This window comes from Lampetra planeri, chromosome 22 (assembly GCF_965212315.1).
Source record: "Lampetra planeri chromosome 22, kcLamPlan1.2.h2, whole genome shotgun sequence".
Lineage (NCBI taxonomy): Eukaryota > Metazoa > Chordata > Hyperoartia > Petromyzontiformes > Petromyzontidae > Lampetra > Lampetra planeri.
In genome coordinates, this window is record NC_136128.1 from 11,679,054 (window position 1) to 11,695,734 (window position 16,681).

At 47.5% G+C, this 16,681-nt stretch overlaps 1 protein-coding gene across 4 annotated transcripts in view; it reads right to left on the minus strand.

Annotated features, from left to right (window-relative positions):
- Nucleotides 1-16,681, minus strand: part of LOC144725036 (dyslexia-associated protein KIAA0319-like protein) — a 39,341-nt gene extending 22,660 nt beyond the window's left edge. For all 4 annotated transcript variants that reach the window (XM_078604473.1, XM_078604476.1, XM_078604472.1 and 1 more), the window contains exons 1-6: nucleotides 16,477-16,681; nucleotides 10,797-10,971; nucleotides 2,942-3,531; nucleotides 2,182-2,292; nucleotides 1,497-1,746; nucleotides 522-620 (exon numbers count right to left, since the gene is read on the minus strand). In XM_078604473.1, the coding sequence (XP_078460599.1) occupies nucleotides 522-620; nucleotides 1,497-1,746; nucleotides 2,182-2,292; nucleotides 2,942-3,531; nucleotides 10,797-10,917 (1,171 nt within the window). In that variant the 5' untranslated portion in view covers nucleotides 10,918-10,971; nucleotides 16,477-16,681. The remainder of the gene's footprint in view (nucleotides 1-521; nucleotides 621-1,496; nucleotides 1,747-2,181; nucleotides 2,293-2,941; nucleotides 3,532-10,796; nucleotides 10,972-16,476) is intronic.

Consider the following 16,681-nt stretch of genomic DNA (forward strand, 5'->3'; position numbering starts at 1 on the left):
TCACCACACTGCAGGTCACAACAACACACTCACCCACTCACCCTATTGCAGACCACAGCAACACACCCACACACTCACCACACTGCAGGTCACAGCAACACACCCACTCACCACACTGCAGGTCACAGCACTTGATTTTCTGCTTTTACCCTCCCACTGCTCCATTTTGGATTCCCTCCCATCATCGTCGTCATTATCGTCTCTTTGCCCCAAGCTCTTACAACAAATAACCTTGCTCAATTCAAGGAAAGTGTTAGCGCGCATCAAATTAACAACTTCGATTGTGTCGTTTGTTTCTGGCCGCTTGACGTTTTTGGCCTGTGCTCAGCAACTGTGTTATGAATATGAATGCGTGTGTGTGCATGCGTGTGTGCGTGCGTGTATACATGTGTCTGTATGCGTGTGTACGTTCATGCATGCGCGTGCTCATATGTGTGCGTGCGTGTGTGTGTACGTGTGTGTGTGTATGTGCGTGCGTGCGTATCTGCGTGCGTGTGCATGGCGTCGCTCGCGAGTCCCACCTGCCGGTGGCTCCGGGCTCGCCACCGCGTTGAGCTCCACCTCGTCCTTGGGCAGCGTCACTTCCAGGCTGTCGCCAGTCGACACGACCAGCGCCTTCACTGTGGGCACACGTGCACCGGCGAGGGACACTCGCTCGCTCACTCACTCACTCACCCACACACAACAACAACCGCCATTCGCCACTAAGTGGCGGTGACGTCACCACGACGCTTGTGCCAGGCCATGTGCACCTTGAGGCCACGTGAAGTGTCGAACGCCCGCTGGCAGGAGGTCACGGGGCAGACCCAGGTGCCATGGGTTGACTGACCGAGATGACCGAGATGACTGGCTGATGCACCACCTGTGCCCCCTACTGTACCAACTTGCTGTGGTTTAGCCACCCGGCGCTCCGCTCGTTGTTGTGAGCATCGCTCCTCCGCCCTCCGTTGTTGTTGGAGGGCGACTGCCTCCAACTTCAATTACTCATTCTCCTACATACCCACCCTACTCACTCACCTAACCACCTACCCACCCACTCAGTCACTTCCCCACACACATACTTACCCATCCACCCACTCACTCACTTAATTACTCAATTACTCACTCATTCACCTACTTACCTAAACACCCACTCACCCATCCACCTACCCACTCACTCAACTCACTAGCTCGGTCATCTACTTACTCACTCAATCACTTGCCGATTCCCTTCCTCGTTCACGGTTTCCTCTCATCCACACTGTGTTCAACCACCATACTGAACATCACCACACTTCTCTTTCTGCATCATTCCTTGCCCTGCTCCACTTTGGAATTCCCTCCCATCATCACCGTGTCTTTTCCCAAGTTCTGATAACAAGCTTGCTCAAGTCAAGGAACCATTTGCACTATCATCTATTAAGAGATTGATAGTGCCATTTTTTGACAACCTCTTGACGTTTTAGCCATCTGGACCTGCGCTCAGTTAACGGTGTAAAAACAACAACAAAAAATACCCGGCTTAGCCGTCGATGAAGTGCTCATTGGCATTGGCGTGGTGGCGGTGGCGGTGCTGGGAGGCCAGCTGGCGTTGGACGGCGGGCTGGCGCTGCTCCACGTCTCCGAGGTGTTCGCCGAGGAGAGCGGCAGGGCTGGAAGCTGCCCGGTCGCACCGTCCAATCTGTCTCCCTTCTGTGCAGTGTCGGCACCGTGCGTCGAGGAATCCCCTGCCGGCTTCCGTTTCTCTGTGGGCTTCTGAGGGGGCGGCTGGCAAGTGGCAGCATTCGTATGAGAGACACAACAATTCGTCGAATAAGTCGATTAATGATTCGATTAAAATTTCCCATCGACCGCTTTGCGTGTGGTCAGTAATACGGGCCCCCTTTAAACATGGCGGCCGGCCCCCGACATTCTGTAATATAGCAGCACCCTCCCAAAAGCATTCTCGTGGCTTTCCTGGGTAAATAATTGCCATTGCAAACAGAGTAGCCTCCAACATGCACGACTGTTGCAAAGCGAGAGTTGGCGATGGCTTGTGGAGGGCCTTCATCAAGCAGTGGATTGATCATGGATGATGATGATGTCGACATACACGATTTTACGCATGTAACGTGAAAGCGAGAAACAATTTTAAGTCGATGAATCAATTTAGCGTTACAAGGTGAGAGATCGGTGCAGTTAAGTTTGGCTTATGTCACACACCGGGCTCGTGGAGGAGGCCAGGAGGGCTTTGCCGGTGGTAAGACTGTTGCCATTCAGTTGGTCTTGGCTGAGGAGCGTCCTGACGTAGCCCTCCAGCTCCTCGTCAAGAGGCTGTGGGATGGGAGACGTCTCCATTGAGTTGTCAAACATTAATGAGAAAAATCGCGCACATGCATGGAGCGTGTAAAAACCTCCCAACGTGCGTTCGTCCTCGCCAGTATGTAACCAGCAGTGCGGAAGCCAACGGCTAGACGCAGGGCAAATGCAGTTCCTTTTGCTTTGGTTAGTGTCTCAAAGCTTTGGGAATCCCAGCACGACGAGCAATCCACATGCGCTGCAACCCGGGAACACGGTGGAGAACTACCCATCATAATTATTTCTCAAGAAGCTAATTGTCGGGCCACGCCTGTACCATTAGGGGCAACGCGAAGGCGAGATGTTAATTGCCTCGCCTGGTATACAGGAGGTCGTGGGTTCGATGCCAACCCTGACTCCCGCATATTTGGAGTTTGCATGTTCTCCCCGTGATCGTGTGTATTTTTCTCTGGGTCCTCCACTTTTTCCCTTCACATTTATAATCAACACGCGTTTAGATAATTTGGCTGCTATAAATTTCCACAAGAGAAGCCACTTTGCTGAGCTATCATTTGTGGCCATGTCGCTTCTAAAAAAATAGCTAATAGCTCAAGTGGGCCTTACCTGGTAAAATAAAAAATAGTTTTAGTCTATAGTATCATTATCGTCATCATCATCGCAGTACCTGGGCCGTATTCATAGCTCCAAGCGGCGCTGGCGTTGTCTGCCGCTGCTCCGGGCTGCTCAGCGGTTCCGTGACCACACTCTGCGCTGCTCCGGTCGTGGACGCCACAGGCCCCATCAACTGCTGGATGTACTCCAGCTCCGAGGCGGCGACCAACTCCGGCAGGGAGCTGGTGCCATTCACTGCCGGCTCCGCTTCGGGCACGCCCTTCCGGCCCATCACCTTTCCCGTGTGGGCACGAGTGGACGCAGACAATCGAGCCGCCGTCACCGGCGCCGCCGGGTCGGCTCGATCCGTCGCGTTAACCGGTCCCGCCAATCGCTCGACGACGGCCATGGAGGTCTGCACCAATTTCTCGCCCTGGAAGGTGCAGTCCCCGTGCACCCGGCAGCTCACGGCGTAGCAGCGCTTCCCGTAAAGCCATGCCAGGTTGCAGGTGGGCCGCAGGCAGCAGGCGTGCAGGCAGGCGTCCCACAGCGAGCCGTTCGTGACGGGCGGCAGGTCGTTGACGGGGGTCACGTTGTCGGAGACGTTGGCCAGGACCACGTGCGACACCGTGTCGTGGTAGTTGCACTCTTCCTCGCAAATTCCTTGCGGCGGCGGGCAGGGAAACGTGGGAAGGCACACGACACAGAGTTTTTTTTCACCACACAGGTCAATGTGGGTCAGGGAAGAGAGAACCAGGACCGGCTCAAATATCTTTCGATGTTAGCCACGGTCGGGTATTGAACTCTGGGCACCGGATTCGTAGTGCGGTACGCTAACCACCACTCTGCCACTGCTCCCCCCCCTCAATCCCCCCCACCGCCAACCCCCAATACATTTCATAATTTCTAGTTGTGGTACTCTTGCAGTGAGCAGTGGACCACCTCATGTAAGGAAATGGTCCTGGAAGGTCACATCACATCCATGCTAGGTGACCCGCCAATTATATGCCCTGCAAGGAGTGTTAATTGTGTATAAATCAAACCCAAACTCCTGATTCACGGATCTGGAGTCAGCTAAATTAAGTGAGATGCCAAATGTAATGTGATTTATTCATGCGGTATTTAATAACCAGTAAACATGTAATACTGCACTGATTAATCAATTAACGTCGATTCTTACGCTTGTAATAAATGCATCGAATCACGCATATTAGAGTCCATTCCTTGAGATTCATAAATGTGGCCATTGGCTCTCGTGACCTCTGTAGCCAATAGAGGTGCGGCATTCCCAACAATGCCAAACAAAGAAGCGATTCTTGAATTTAATCACCACCCCGGGGGGTGGGGAGCAGTGCCATGACAGCTGTGAGTGCTGCCCTGGCTCTCCCTAGAGCTTTTTAAGTGCGTCGGCTGCCCTGATGATGGCCTAATGCTCGTTAGTGCTGCCCTAGCTGCCCCTGGGACTCGTCGTTGTTTCTGGACCTTGGTTGCTTCATTCTGGGCTGTGCTGCGATGTTGTTCTCTCTCTCCACCCCTCCCCCCCAACCCCGGACACCCCCTCACCCCCATTTTTGTAAAACGTCTCAGGATGCAATTGCATTTGGACGCTTTATAAAATTAAAATATTGTTCTAATATAAGAGATTAGGCAGACATCTACAAGAGCCGCGTGGTCATGTTTTTGTTGCGTCTCCTGTTATATACAGACTGGTGCGTTCCAAATTGTCGGTGCGGTGCAGGAAAATGGTCCATCCACCCAAACGCAACATCATCCGTGGGGGGCACCTGAATCAGAATATTTATTTATTCCTGGAGGAATCCGATGAGCTATAAAGCTCTTTTTCACAGATGTGCAGTAGGGGTGGGTAAGAACGTTACAACAACAAACAATACAAAAACAAGATAGCAGTGCAAAGTACAGGAAAGGAAAAAAAATCACCCAAAAACATACAAATGAAACTAAACCATCCCCATCCTACCATGCAAAGCCCACTAAGGTGTTAACTTACTTTTCATAAGCGACCTGGCCACAAATGATAGCTCGACAGAGTGGCTTATCACGTGGAAATTTATAGCAGCAGTGCTCTCACAGTCGCCTGGCGTTGTCGCACGATCTTTCTCTCGGCCTAGCCCGGGCTGGGGCGTCACCTGCCACGTCGTGTCACCCCAGTCGGCCGTGACGCAGACATGGCCAATGACATTTGGCAGAAGCCGAGCGGTGAACTTTAAGCATGAAGCCAAACTCGACGATGGTCAATGAAACAAAACAAACGCAACGGCAGCCACAATAGCACGCGGGTCACCCCGGTCCGAAGCAGGCTGCGGCTAACACGGCAACGCGAGGGCAGTCGATGAGTTCCATCAGCACTGAGATTCTCCGTTCACCGCCAACCTAAACACTCCACGGCTCAACAAGGCCAAGCTGTCTTCGTACATTCGTACTGCCAGACATCTACGGCACGTGGGAATACAAAATTGTAACAGCTCGCACGATGCTGCAACGTCAGGACGATATTACCGTTACGACTTTTATTTCACGCTATTCCGTCACATTTTTTTGTCTTACTTAAAGGAGTATGCGGACATGAACAATCGCCCTAGGAAGGGGGCTCTCTTGGCCACTTTGCCAGCAGGGACCCCGAGGAAAGGGGCTCGGTTGGCGGCTTTGCCAGGAGTTGGCTGGCACCGGATCGTAGATGCTACTACATTGCTGTCTCAGCGTATGTATCCCACAAGTAACTTTAATACAAATGTTTGTGAACCCCCGGGGGCTATGAGAGTTTGTATGTGAACGTTTTGAAGGGTGCCGAATCCAAATATGACATCAGACATACATGTCCCATAAAGCATTATTAATTAATGGCGGCCCAACCGCGAGCCTCCCCTCTTGCACGAGCAATGTTGCTGGCCCAGGATGCCTGTCAGGAGACCTACGAAAGCAACGCCACCCACGCAGCCTACGATTGCAAAACAGGTCGGGAAACCTCATGCATATGCATGGACGTAGCACTTGCCTCAAACGCATTTGATGAGCAGAATAGAAGCCGATAGGTTGCTGTTGGCTGTGGCAAAAATACATTTGCATATTTGTGAAGTCTTTGCACCCCCACATTTGTGAGCAGCAGTTTGATTAATTTCACCGGATTTTCTATGGGGGTAGGTCCCTAACAGCCAAACAACTTTGAATTAGAGTTGTGTTCCTGTTGGATCATCTTAATGAGAGTGACAGAACCCCCCCCCTCCACCCCCGCTATGCACGGATGAACAGACGGGCGGGCAGGCAGAGCTAACGCGTCAACTCTTTCAACCTTGGTTGTTGAAAGCGTTAATAAAAGCCTACAATTATATTAGATGAGTAAACATCGTGGAAAAGTCGCCTCACAACAGCCTGTTACCGCCTTGTTTATTGCCCGGTGGTCGCCTATCCAAACATATTTCTGGACTCAACCCCGAGATCTGATTTGGTCATAAGCAACCTTTAGGACAAACCAGAACAAATGAGAAAAAAAAATTACGTACACACTGGTAAACTTATTTGCCTCAACACCTTTTCAATATGCATTTCATATAAACTACACGGACAGTTGAAACGGTAACTCCGAGTGACAAAGTCACGAAAAAACATCTGTCCTATTTATTTTTATTTTACCAGGTAAGGCCCACTGAGCTGGACAGCTCTTTTTTTCAGAAGCGACTTGACCATAAATGATAGCTCAACGAAGTGGCTTATCACGTGGAGATTTATAGCAGCCAAAAACTCTAAACGCATGTTTCTAAATGTGGAATGAAAAACCGGAGGACCCGTAGAAAAATCCACGTGACCACGGGCAGAAAGACATGCAAAAACTCCAAATAAACAGGCATCAGGGTCGGGATCAAAACCACAACCTCCTGTATACCAAGCGAGGTAGTTAATACCTCGCCACCGTGGGTATAAAAAAACGCTGACGATTTGCTCTGGGGCAATAAGTTTTCACGTGGCAATACTGTACACGTCGCCAAAACGCAACAAACGCGCTGCGGGTGGCTTGCGTCAGGGCTGGAGAGTAGCGGCGTTAGACTCCGTACAGACATGGGCATGATCTTAGCACGGCCTTGGCACAACAGGCACTTAATCACGGACTAGACGTGCTTAAAACAATTACGTTTATGTTATTGTAAAGAGGCTCTTGTTATCATGAGGCAAACAGTGTTCAGCCTCAAGTTGTTCTAATCTCTGTTTGCCAGACAGGGTGATGTATTCACCATAATATTATTTTTCTTACCAAAAAGCTATTTGGCGACATTTCTCGCAGAATAGTTAAAAAAGTACTAATTCAGCAAATCAGCCAAATAATCCAATGCAGTATATTGAGACTCCTTGTGACCTTGCTGGGTAATTAAAACATTTTTAAAATATCACTTTGTGGTGATAACAGTGCATTGTCGTACTGCTCATTCTATGCTCCCCGACGTCACCAACCCCACACTTCTCCAGCATGAAGTGTGGTCAAACAACCCACACGGCATGAGGAGGCCCAACATCCAACAGTGGATTGACAAAATAACATTTTACGAACAATCTGGTGGTCACACATTCAAAGGAGGATAAGGCCCGAGCTTAATCGCAACCATTATTCTGCATGCTTAAACCAGGAGGGCCTTTCCGAGTCTCGTTAACATTTTTCAGGAGGGTCCTGCCAAATTGCCACAGAAGGAGAACATTGCCGCTACGTGGTCTCTAATTGAGCAATACGCGGTGTCATTTTTCATATTTGGGGAAAAAAATTGGACGGTGGCGCTGGCAAACAAAAGTCTCCACTCTTCCGATTTAAGTCACGGGACCTATAACCTCCGCTGCGAAGCGGACGGTACGTATCTTTATAGTTACTAACACAACCGCAGTAATAACCAGGCCGGCTGCGAAATTCGAACCGTGAACCTGTGCCATAAGCGGCGGACGCGCTCCCGCTGGGCCCTGTCACCACCCTCACTTAAACCCCCCGGGGGTGGCTGTGAAGGGAATCTCAGAAGGGCCGCGCTCTCGTTTCACCCTTGAGGGCCACTTCTGTCCTGTGGCAAACACGTTTACACAGAGTGTGGAAACAACGCTGTCATCTGGAGAGCACCCTCGGAGCTAATGGAGTATGTTTGTCTTGATCTACTGCGAAAATATTAAACTGGTTTTTTTAGCTGCCGGTCGGACCGGCAAGACTGGATTTGGCGGCATACCACAGCCACCTTTCTGCCAATAAAACCAAATGCGCGGTCAACAGTTTTCAAGGCATCTTGTTTATCACGTGTGCAAGCATTAATTAAGTGCACAAATCAATTATTTCAATCACACAGATCAAACATTAAAATAAATTAACAAAATTCAACAATTAGGTGACTTATTTAAAAAGGTTACTTGTATGCATGAAATGATTCACAACCCACACCCAGCCAAGTGATGATGTATCACAATTCAGAGGGGCCATTCGTTTAAAGATGTAATTATTCTCATCTCGTTTTCACCATCTCCTTTGTATTGCTTGGAGTTTTCGTCTCATTTGTATGACTGTCCACACCATTAGCCTGAATTTCAACATTCATACTCAATTTGCAGGTAATTTGTATACATTGCATACGGCTGATTTTTTTCCCCTTCGTAAGAAGGCACTTTGCGAAAAAAGCTTTCGCAGGGTGTGTCTATCCGGGATGACCCTTCCAAAGCATGGTGGTTATACACATTTTTTTTTATAAACGCAATTGCTAAGCACAGTAGGCCCAAAGGCCCAATATACCAAGTGGCCAGAAACAAACAGCACCACTGAAGGTGTAATCGATAAAGTGTTCGTGTTTCTTTAATTGAGAACACGGGATGATTGGGTGCCTGTATCGTAATTGACCCATCATTCCACGTCTGTCGGTCACGAACATAAACCGGCAATGCTAAAGATTTACCGCCTCATGTGGAGTGGAGCAGTGTAACCTCTGGCCCTTGGGCAATGTGGTACTACTAAACTCCAGGCCATGAGCCACCGTGGGGGCGATGGGCGTCACCATCGCTCACTCACTCCACGCTTCGTTCTCCATACGATGAGCATTAGCACACCCAAGTCAAATCGTCTGTGTGAGAATCATTTATCTGCAATATATGCAAATGATATGCCAATTATAGACACATTTGATGTTTAGGGGTTATGGGGCAAACAGTACCGTACAAAAGAGACGGGGGAAATAGGAGCCCAAAAAGCACGGATTATTGGATTAAATCTTTTGACCAGCCATCGCATGGCGAAGGAGAGTCGTTATTACAAGCCATAGGCAGTGGTTCCTCAAGCAGAATTAACACAAAAAAAAGATCGACACATTCGTCAAAAACAGTGGCCTTAAAATAAAAAATATATAATAGGTAACATTCTGGGCAATGGCCTTTCTTTATCGCACGTATAATAAGATAAGGGAGAGGCGACAAGGCGTTTTTAAGTGGATAAGAGTTGGAGACTACAGCCTATGGTATAAAGTGCAGTCTCCATCTCCTATCCACTGTCTCTCTGGCCTCGATATGTATGAAGGGCCTTTGCCCGAAATATCAGCTGTTTTCATTGTCAATTTTAACGCCACGGCGTTATTGACCGATGTGTTGAGAGTGTTGTGTTTCTGGAAACACTGTAAAGGAGCAAAACGTGCAGACTGCAACAAAACCCCACCGCCCAACAGCGCGTTCTCACGAAAAGTAGTTTTTTCTCGAAGTTCTGCGAAAACCGAGCCAAATGCCATCGCAATTGTTGATTAATTCGTTATCAGCGTGGTAAGTAAAACCGCTTCCCTCCAGATCCCAGAGCAGCCAGATGACCCACAGCCAAATGTTTCGACGCCTGCTTATCGTGAGTTTACCCTTCAGCGCCATGACCGCGGGGTGCAAAAAAAACTAAAACCCAAAACAATGGGAAATGCCACACCCATTGCCGCCAAGTGGGTGTCTTGAGCTGCTGTGATGAGGTAGCAGTGATGTTCGATGATGAGTACGGTTGGCTAAGTACAGTGCAAAAGAAGTTTAACATACATACATACATGACAATAGGATTCATTGTTATAATGAAAACATCCATGACTAAAGCACGAATTTGCCACCGCTTTCACGTGCTGGGAAATCCTTCAGTTCCTGAAGAAGCTCCCTGCACGAGTGAAACGTCGGACACCGTGCCGAACAAGACGCGGAACAACCCGAAAACACATCGGAACGCTACAGAGCACAACCAAGAAATTATACGTGGTAGGAATAGGACAGTTGAGAAAAGTTGAATTGTAATAAAAAATATTATATTTCCATTTTTACGGGAAAGTCTCACGGAGCCTCGGGGGTCATATTTCTGAGGGTACTGCATTGGGATGTTTGCGCAAGTTTCATTTTAATATGTATTGTGCGTATGGGGAGGAATCCAGTGGCTGGCAAAAACCCACCAAACACGAGCAAATAACACTCCAAGCCATGCATACATAAATTCAATAATTAATGGATCGACTGCTATCTCTTGGCCACCTTCCAACATAAGAGGGTTGTGGGAGTTTCAGAAATTTGTCCATAATCCACAAACACTTGCCTCCAAAGCACCGGATCACCAGGCTTGGATGACTGAAAATGCCACCCCTACTTTCAATGAGCAAAATCAATCAGGCGGAATCGGGGCAGGCCACATCGTGAGAGCAAATTATGAGAGACGAGAGGCTATTTGACCACCGTGTGGAAATCGAAGGCAAAAAAAGAAGCGGAGGAAGACAGCGGAAGAGATGGTAGTAAGCAATATAAAATCACAGAGTTTGGAGGCCACTGCTGGATTGGAGCAAATGGAGAAATGAAAGAATAGCAGAAAAATAATAGAATAATACTTCCTACCGCCGGGGAAAGGCTGACCACAACAACCACAACCGCGACAACTCCGATGGCATGCGAGTGCGCATTACCTGGCAGGATCAGGAGGCTGAGGGTGCACAGCAGCAGAGCAGCCCAGTGCAATCCTGTCCATGCCGAGCGGCGGAAGGGTGGCGGCACGCTCTGGTGGACTTTATCCAGGTGACACTCCATGACTAAGGCCTGCGTGTGCCCCAGCTCACATCACCTGCCACTGCAAACCGTCTCCTGTCCACAACGCAACAGACAAATAGAGACAAAATGTTCCACATGTAGCACACACAGGCTGTTGGGGCAACTGCAATTAGCGAGCACCGCGCATGTGAGACGGTGGTGTGATGTGGCCAGGGCCATGCCTTTGTCCCCCCCCAATGCTGTGCTTTCCACACGACACTGGGTACTCATTTAAACTGAGTCAAATTAGAAGAGGCCCACATTAGGTTCATAAAAACACCCCTGATGGCAACCATGGCCGGGAATGGAACTCGGGATGCCCGATTTATGGTGCAGTGCCCTAACCACTGCACAACCGCTCCCAACAATTCAACTAAACAAACACACACAGAGCAAACACGTGATGCAACCTCTTCGTAACGAGTATTTAACGTGACTTTTACTGCTCTGGTGAAACGCGATACAAATTTAACAAAAGCGATAGCCAATGTCATGTGTTGGACCAACAAAGACAAAGTTTGGCCACGACTGTAGCATGTGGCATGAGTCATACATAGGCTGGCATTATCATTCCCGAGATGCACATGTGCACACATATGCCGGCACTGTGGACTGTATGCAGGGCTTAATATCAGCCTGGTCTGTCTGGATTGCTGAACAAGAAAATATTTCTACACACTTGCCACACAAACATCCAGCCTACCTCTCGCTATGGCTGCGGGGTTACTCCTAGCCACGTGCCACATGCTCCAGTCTACGAGCGTCTCGGAAAATATTCATGAGTAAAATGAAGCCCCGGCTATACGTAAAGGGTATGACCTAGTGTCGTATTTATTGTGCGAGATATACATGTATAATATTATATTCTTGGTTCTTTCGGTAAAGTCACGTAGAAGGGAAACAATAAAATAATAAAAATAATAAATAATAAAATTCTCACGACATTCGATTGCAACACAAGAAAAAAACGCCACTTTTTCAAATTTTCTTGCTGTGGTTTTCACACCTGATGATGATTGCTTGTGTTGCAATCGAAACGTCGTGAGAATTTTATTGTTTTATATTTTTATTACTTTTTTGTTTCCCTTCTACGTGACTTTACTGAAAGAACCAAGAATATGAATCCCTGCAGTCACGAAAGCTTTAAATAAAAATGTATAATATTATTAATGTACAGCCCTTAGTCAATCCACCGTTGTGATGATGGCCTCCCCATGGCATGCCAATCGTGAGATTTGTTAGATCACACTTCACCAGCCCTGTCAGGCAAAGGGGAGGAGTGTCCTGTACCAGTTCCAGTGACTTTATCCGTGGCCAGAAATTTAACTCTGGTAGCAGGGTTCACATAGTTCATGCTAACCACTGTGCCACCATTCCCCTCATATACTGTGCATGAATAAACAATTGCACAGCAGATTATTTTCATATCAAAAAGACACACGGAGAGTCATGTCAATTCTCATGGACGCACTAGAAACGTGAAATCTGGGACAAGTATAGCCCAGTCTATGCTTGTAACTCAACAAATCTGGCAACAATGTTGAAAGTATTTGTTTAGAAACTTATAATAATGAACCTTTGTATCTGGCGGTATTTGAGGGGAGGCTGAATCCACATGACATCAAATGTTAAATTTGAAAATCCCAAAAGAAAATGTCAAGGTAAGATGAACAATCGAATAAAAGTTTTAGTTTTTTACTTAGGCTTACAATAATTCAGTTGTGATGGTTTATACGCGTGCAGATACCACATATTTATATTGAACAACTCGTTTTTTCTTGGTGCTTTTATAATACTTTGAAGCTAAAGCCAATAAACCAACTGAAGCCTGATTACAGATAATAATAATAATAATGTTGGACAAGAGACAATTATGCTGCTGAGTGGCAGCTATGATTAGACAGCTTGACTCAAGATCAGAAGGATGCCGAGTTCAAATCCCGGCCAAAGTTGACTCAACCCATCAACCACTCCGGGATGATAAAATAATCACCACTGTGTGGAAAAGCCAACAGTGATGGTTCTGTTGAAAAGAGTGTGAACCCCTCTGCTGCTGATGATGCTCTTGCGGCCAATGGTAATTCTACTGTGGTTGCTGATGATACTGCTAATCCTACCAATGCTAATGATGCAGCTGATGATGATGAAAAAAACGAGAATGCTACTGTTGCTGCTACTGTTGCTGCTACTAATGACGACGATGATGCAATGAATTTCCTTCTGCTGCTACAACAGCCGCGAGACTATTTGAGTTGACTTTGAGAACCAAGGTGAGAACACATATAACGGTTACAAAACTTTTGGGGCAAGTGCTGTGAGCAAGCACCTATGGATAATCATAATCAAAACATTAATTTATTCTGTACTGGAGGAATCCAATGGGCAATAAAGCTATTTTTTCAGCAGGTCAGCGCCATGCTCAGCCGTCTTTGTCTCTCCAATGCTGATGTTTACAGGCTGTACCAGGTACTCGTTTAAGGCTGAATGGACCTTGGGAAGGCCTAGCTAGGACCCGTTCAGATATATGGCACCAATATTGGCTGTGACCGGGAATCAACTCGGGTCCCTGCGCTAAACCACTGTGCCACCGCTCCACACAAATGCAGCATAGACAAGGATGTGCTGTACATAACGGCGCTCATACTATTACATACTCTAATTGTGAGCAGACTTGTACACGTGCACAGGAAACAGAGCACACTGCCACGTTAGATACGGGGTATGTGCATGCGTATGTACCACTGCCATCACATCACATAGGGACGTCCCCATGAACAGTCTGATGGAACCGTAATCAACATTGCACAATAAGTACGCGTGATTCAATGACATAACACTTAGATTGCACCACTCACAAAACCAGAGGTTTGCGTAATACGGGTTTTGTCTACTTGCAATGGCTATCTAATTTAGACGACGTATTACCCTCCTAGAATAAAAATGCACAATCAGCAATTGTTGAAGCAACTCTACGCGACCAACTTCGATTTTCTGGGTCTCATCAGCAGTCAGACTTGCCAAGCATCTGGTAAACAAGCAGCAACACAAGAAAATATTGATTTATATAGCAACGAAATGTGACCGCATCTCCAGACACTGTACAGAAACACAGGGCATATTCAGTACATATGTATATTTTTAGAGTGGGTCAATCATAGGTCTCTCCGTGAGTCTATGGGTCTCTGTGTTTGTTAGAGGGAACGGCAGTCAGTGACAGGTAGAGATGAGGTGTGGTCCTGAGCCTGGACTTAATTAGGGTCACAGGGACGACAGCACGGATTAGAGGGGGGAGTTCAAAACAATGCGAGCAGCAAAATAAACTGAGGGAATTTCCAGCTAAGGCTAACAAAAGCATTCGTTTAACAAAGCTGACTTTGCTGATGAGACCCAGATTTTTGAAAACATTCCAAAACTTTGATTTTAAAATGTGATGGTTTGTAAAAGTCTAAGTCCAATGAGTCAATGTATTCAATATCCTTTGATTTTATGGCAAAAACATAACTGATGTTAATGCATTTAACTTCCTCATTATGCTCCACTGCGGCGGTGCCATGGTTCGTGCCCTGCACTATGAACCTCGTGAACGGAGTTCGATTTAACACCAGCGGGAAAGTGGTGTCTGACCCGATCTTGAGCACCCTCTCGCCCCCAACCTGCACTGATCCGGCTTGATGAAGTATGGTCACACACAACCAATGAACGACACAGCATGGGCAAGCTTTCATGCAACAATGGATTGACAAAAGGCTGCAACAATGCAGTACTCCACTCAAGGAACACCAAAGAGTGGTAAATGTTGGTCTCAAGTAAAGCGATACAATTCTCAAAATGTGTCGATTGTTGTGATGGCCAACGGCTATGTGGCTTAAGTCACGGGCCATCACAACACACCCACACCTGCCCACCTAATTTAGCCAAGCCCATAATGCTATTACCTTACTCATTACTACAGTTGTTCGAGCAACATTCAGTACAGCAGACTGGCGTGCGTTGGTCCCTGACAGCTCCTGTAGATTCATTAAATGTTTAATATCTTGTCAGTTGTGTTTTTTACAATGCACTGTTGACTTTTAACCACGGTAAACGATATCACCACCACCACTACCGTCAGCCATGATCAATCCACTGCTAGATGACGGCCTCTCCAATGTGTTGTCATCTCTCACAGTCCGCAGATACTACTGGACAACAATCCATCTCCAGCTCCTGCACATGAGCCAATTTCATAGCTCCATCTCATCGGCGGATGTCCTGTCGAACGCGTTCCCTTCGCTTGGCTGTCACTCAGCCGTGAGTCCCGTCCATCGGTCATCATTCTAAGCAACCTGTCCTGCCTCACCTCCATTAGTTTTCTCAACAGTGAATATTCATCGTCTAACTTGCGTATGTTCTCTGATACATGCGTTACTCGATATGTCACATCGATAACCGTGGCGCCGTGGTGGCTATGAGATGTTAACTACCTCGCCTGGTATGCAGGTCGTGGGTTCGATCCCGACCCTGACGATGCCTGCTGCTGTATATATTTGGAGTTTGTGTGCCTCTGAAGCCGTGGTCGCGTGGATTTTTCTCCGGATTTTCTGCTAAAATTCCACATGCTAAGCCACTTCGTTGAGCTATCATTTTTGGTCACGTCGCTTGTGAAAAAGAGCTATAGTATAGCTCAGTGGGCCTCATCTGTTAAAATAAAAAAGCTCATGTATTTATGTTTTATAGTTTAACGCACATGAATCAATAACCTTTAAATCAAGTTGGCAGACTACGCTTTATTGACCGTAGATATATATTTTTACTAATTGCAATTACAAGCCTTCAATGCTGTCTATACTACACCTCTGTATGATCACTAAGGTACAACAACAACGTTATAAAAACTATAATAACCGTTCCCAAGTCTCTATAACTGCCTCACATTAAAAATCAACAATCATAACAATAATGAACACACAGCCAGCAGGCGTTAACATATTTCATATTTAAACGTGTGCCTTATACACTAAACATAGGCCTGACTAAATATACACACACACATATACCGCAAGTACGTCATTAAATAAGAAATTGTGTTATTTTAAAGAGGTGGGTGGAGCGGTGGTGCAGCGGTTAGCGCCACGGCTCTCCATCAGTGTCAGCTCCCATCTGAACCGATCCCAAATGGCCTTCCTCATCTTCCAATTCGCCCTGACCAGCGTGTTGAAGTCATGACCAGGCAGGCAGGCGGGTGGATGTGAGGCAAGGCAGGGCAGACGAGGCCAGGCATTCATCCAGCAGTGGAGTGAATAACCTGTCATTTAGTTTTGACCGGGGGGGGGGCATTGGTTGATGCCAGTAGGTGGCGGTCACTGTCAACGCATCATCCCCATTCGAGTGCTTTCGACCGCTGCGAGAACATTAACATGTCACGGTATAAAGAAAAACGAAGCGATAACAACAATATTAATAAACGACCACCAACAACAAGAACAACAGCCAATAACGAGGGCTGCTCAACAACAGCCATGGCGGTTACCGCGTAACGCAACATAACGAGAGGTTCGTCATCCGTGGCCCAGGCCTTACCGTCAAATCATGACGGCAAAGACAGCCGCCGATCGGCCCCCTCGTCAACCGCCGGCCACCGTCTCCGGGTGCGAGAGAGGCGGCTCAGCCCCGCGGTGTCGTGCCGCTGCAATTCCCGCCGCGGGCTTCGCCTGCAACAGCCGCGGTCCGAGTGTGTTGATGGTTGGGCAGGAGGCTGAGGGGGGGAGGAGGAGGCGGTGACGTC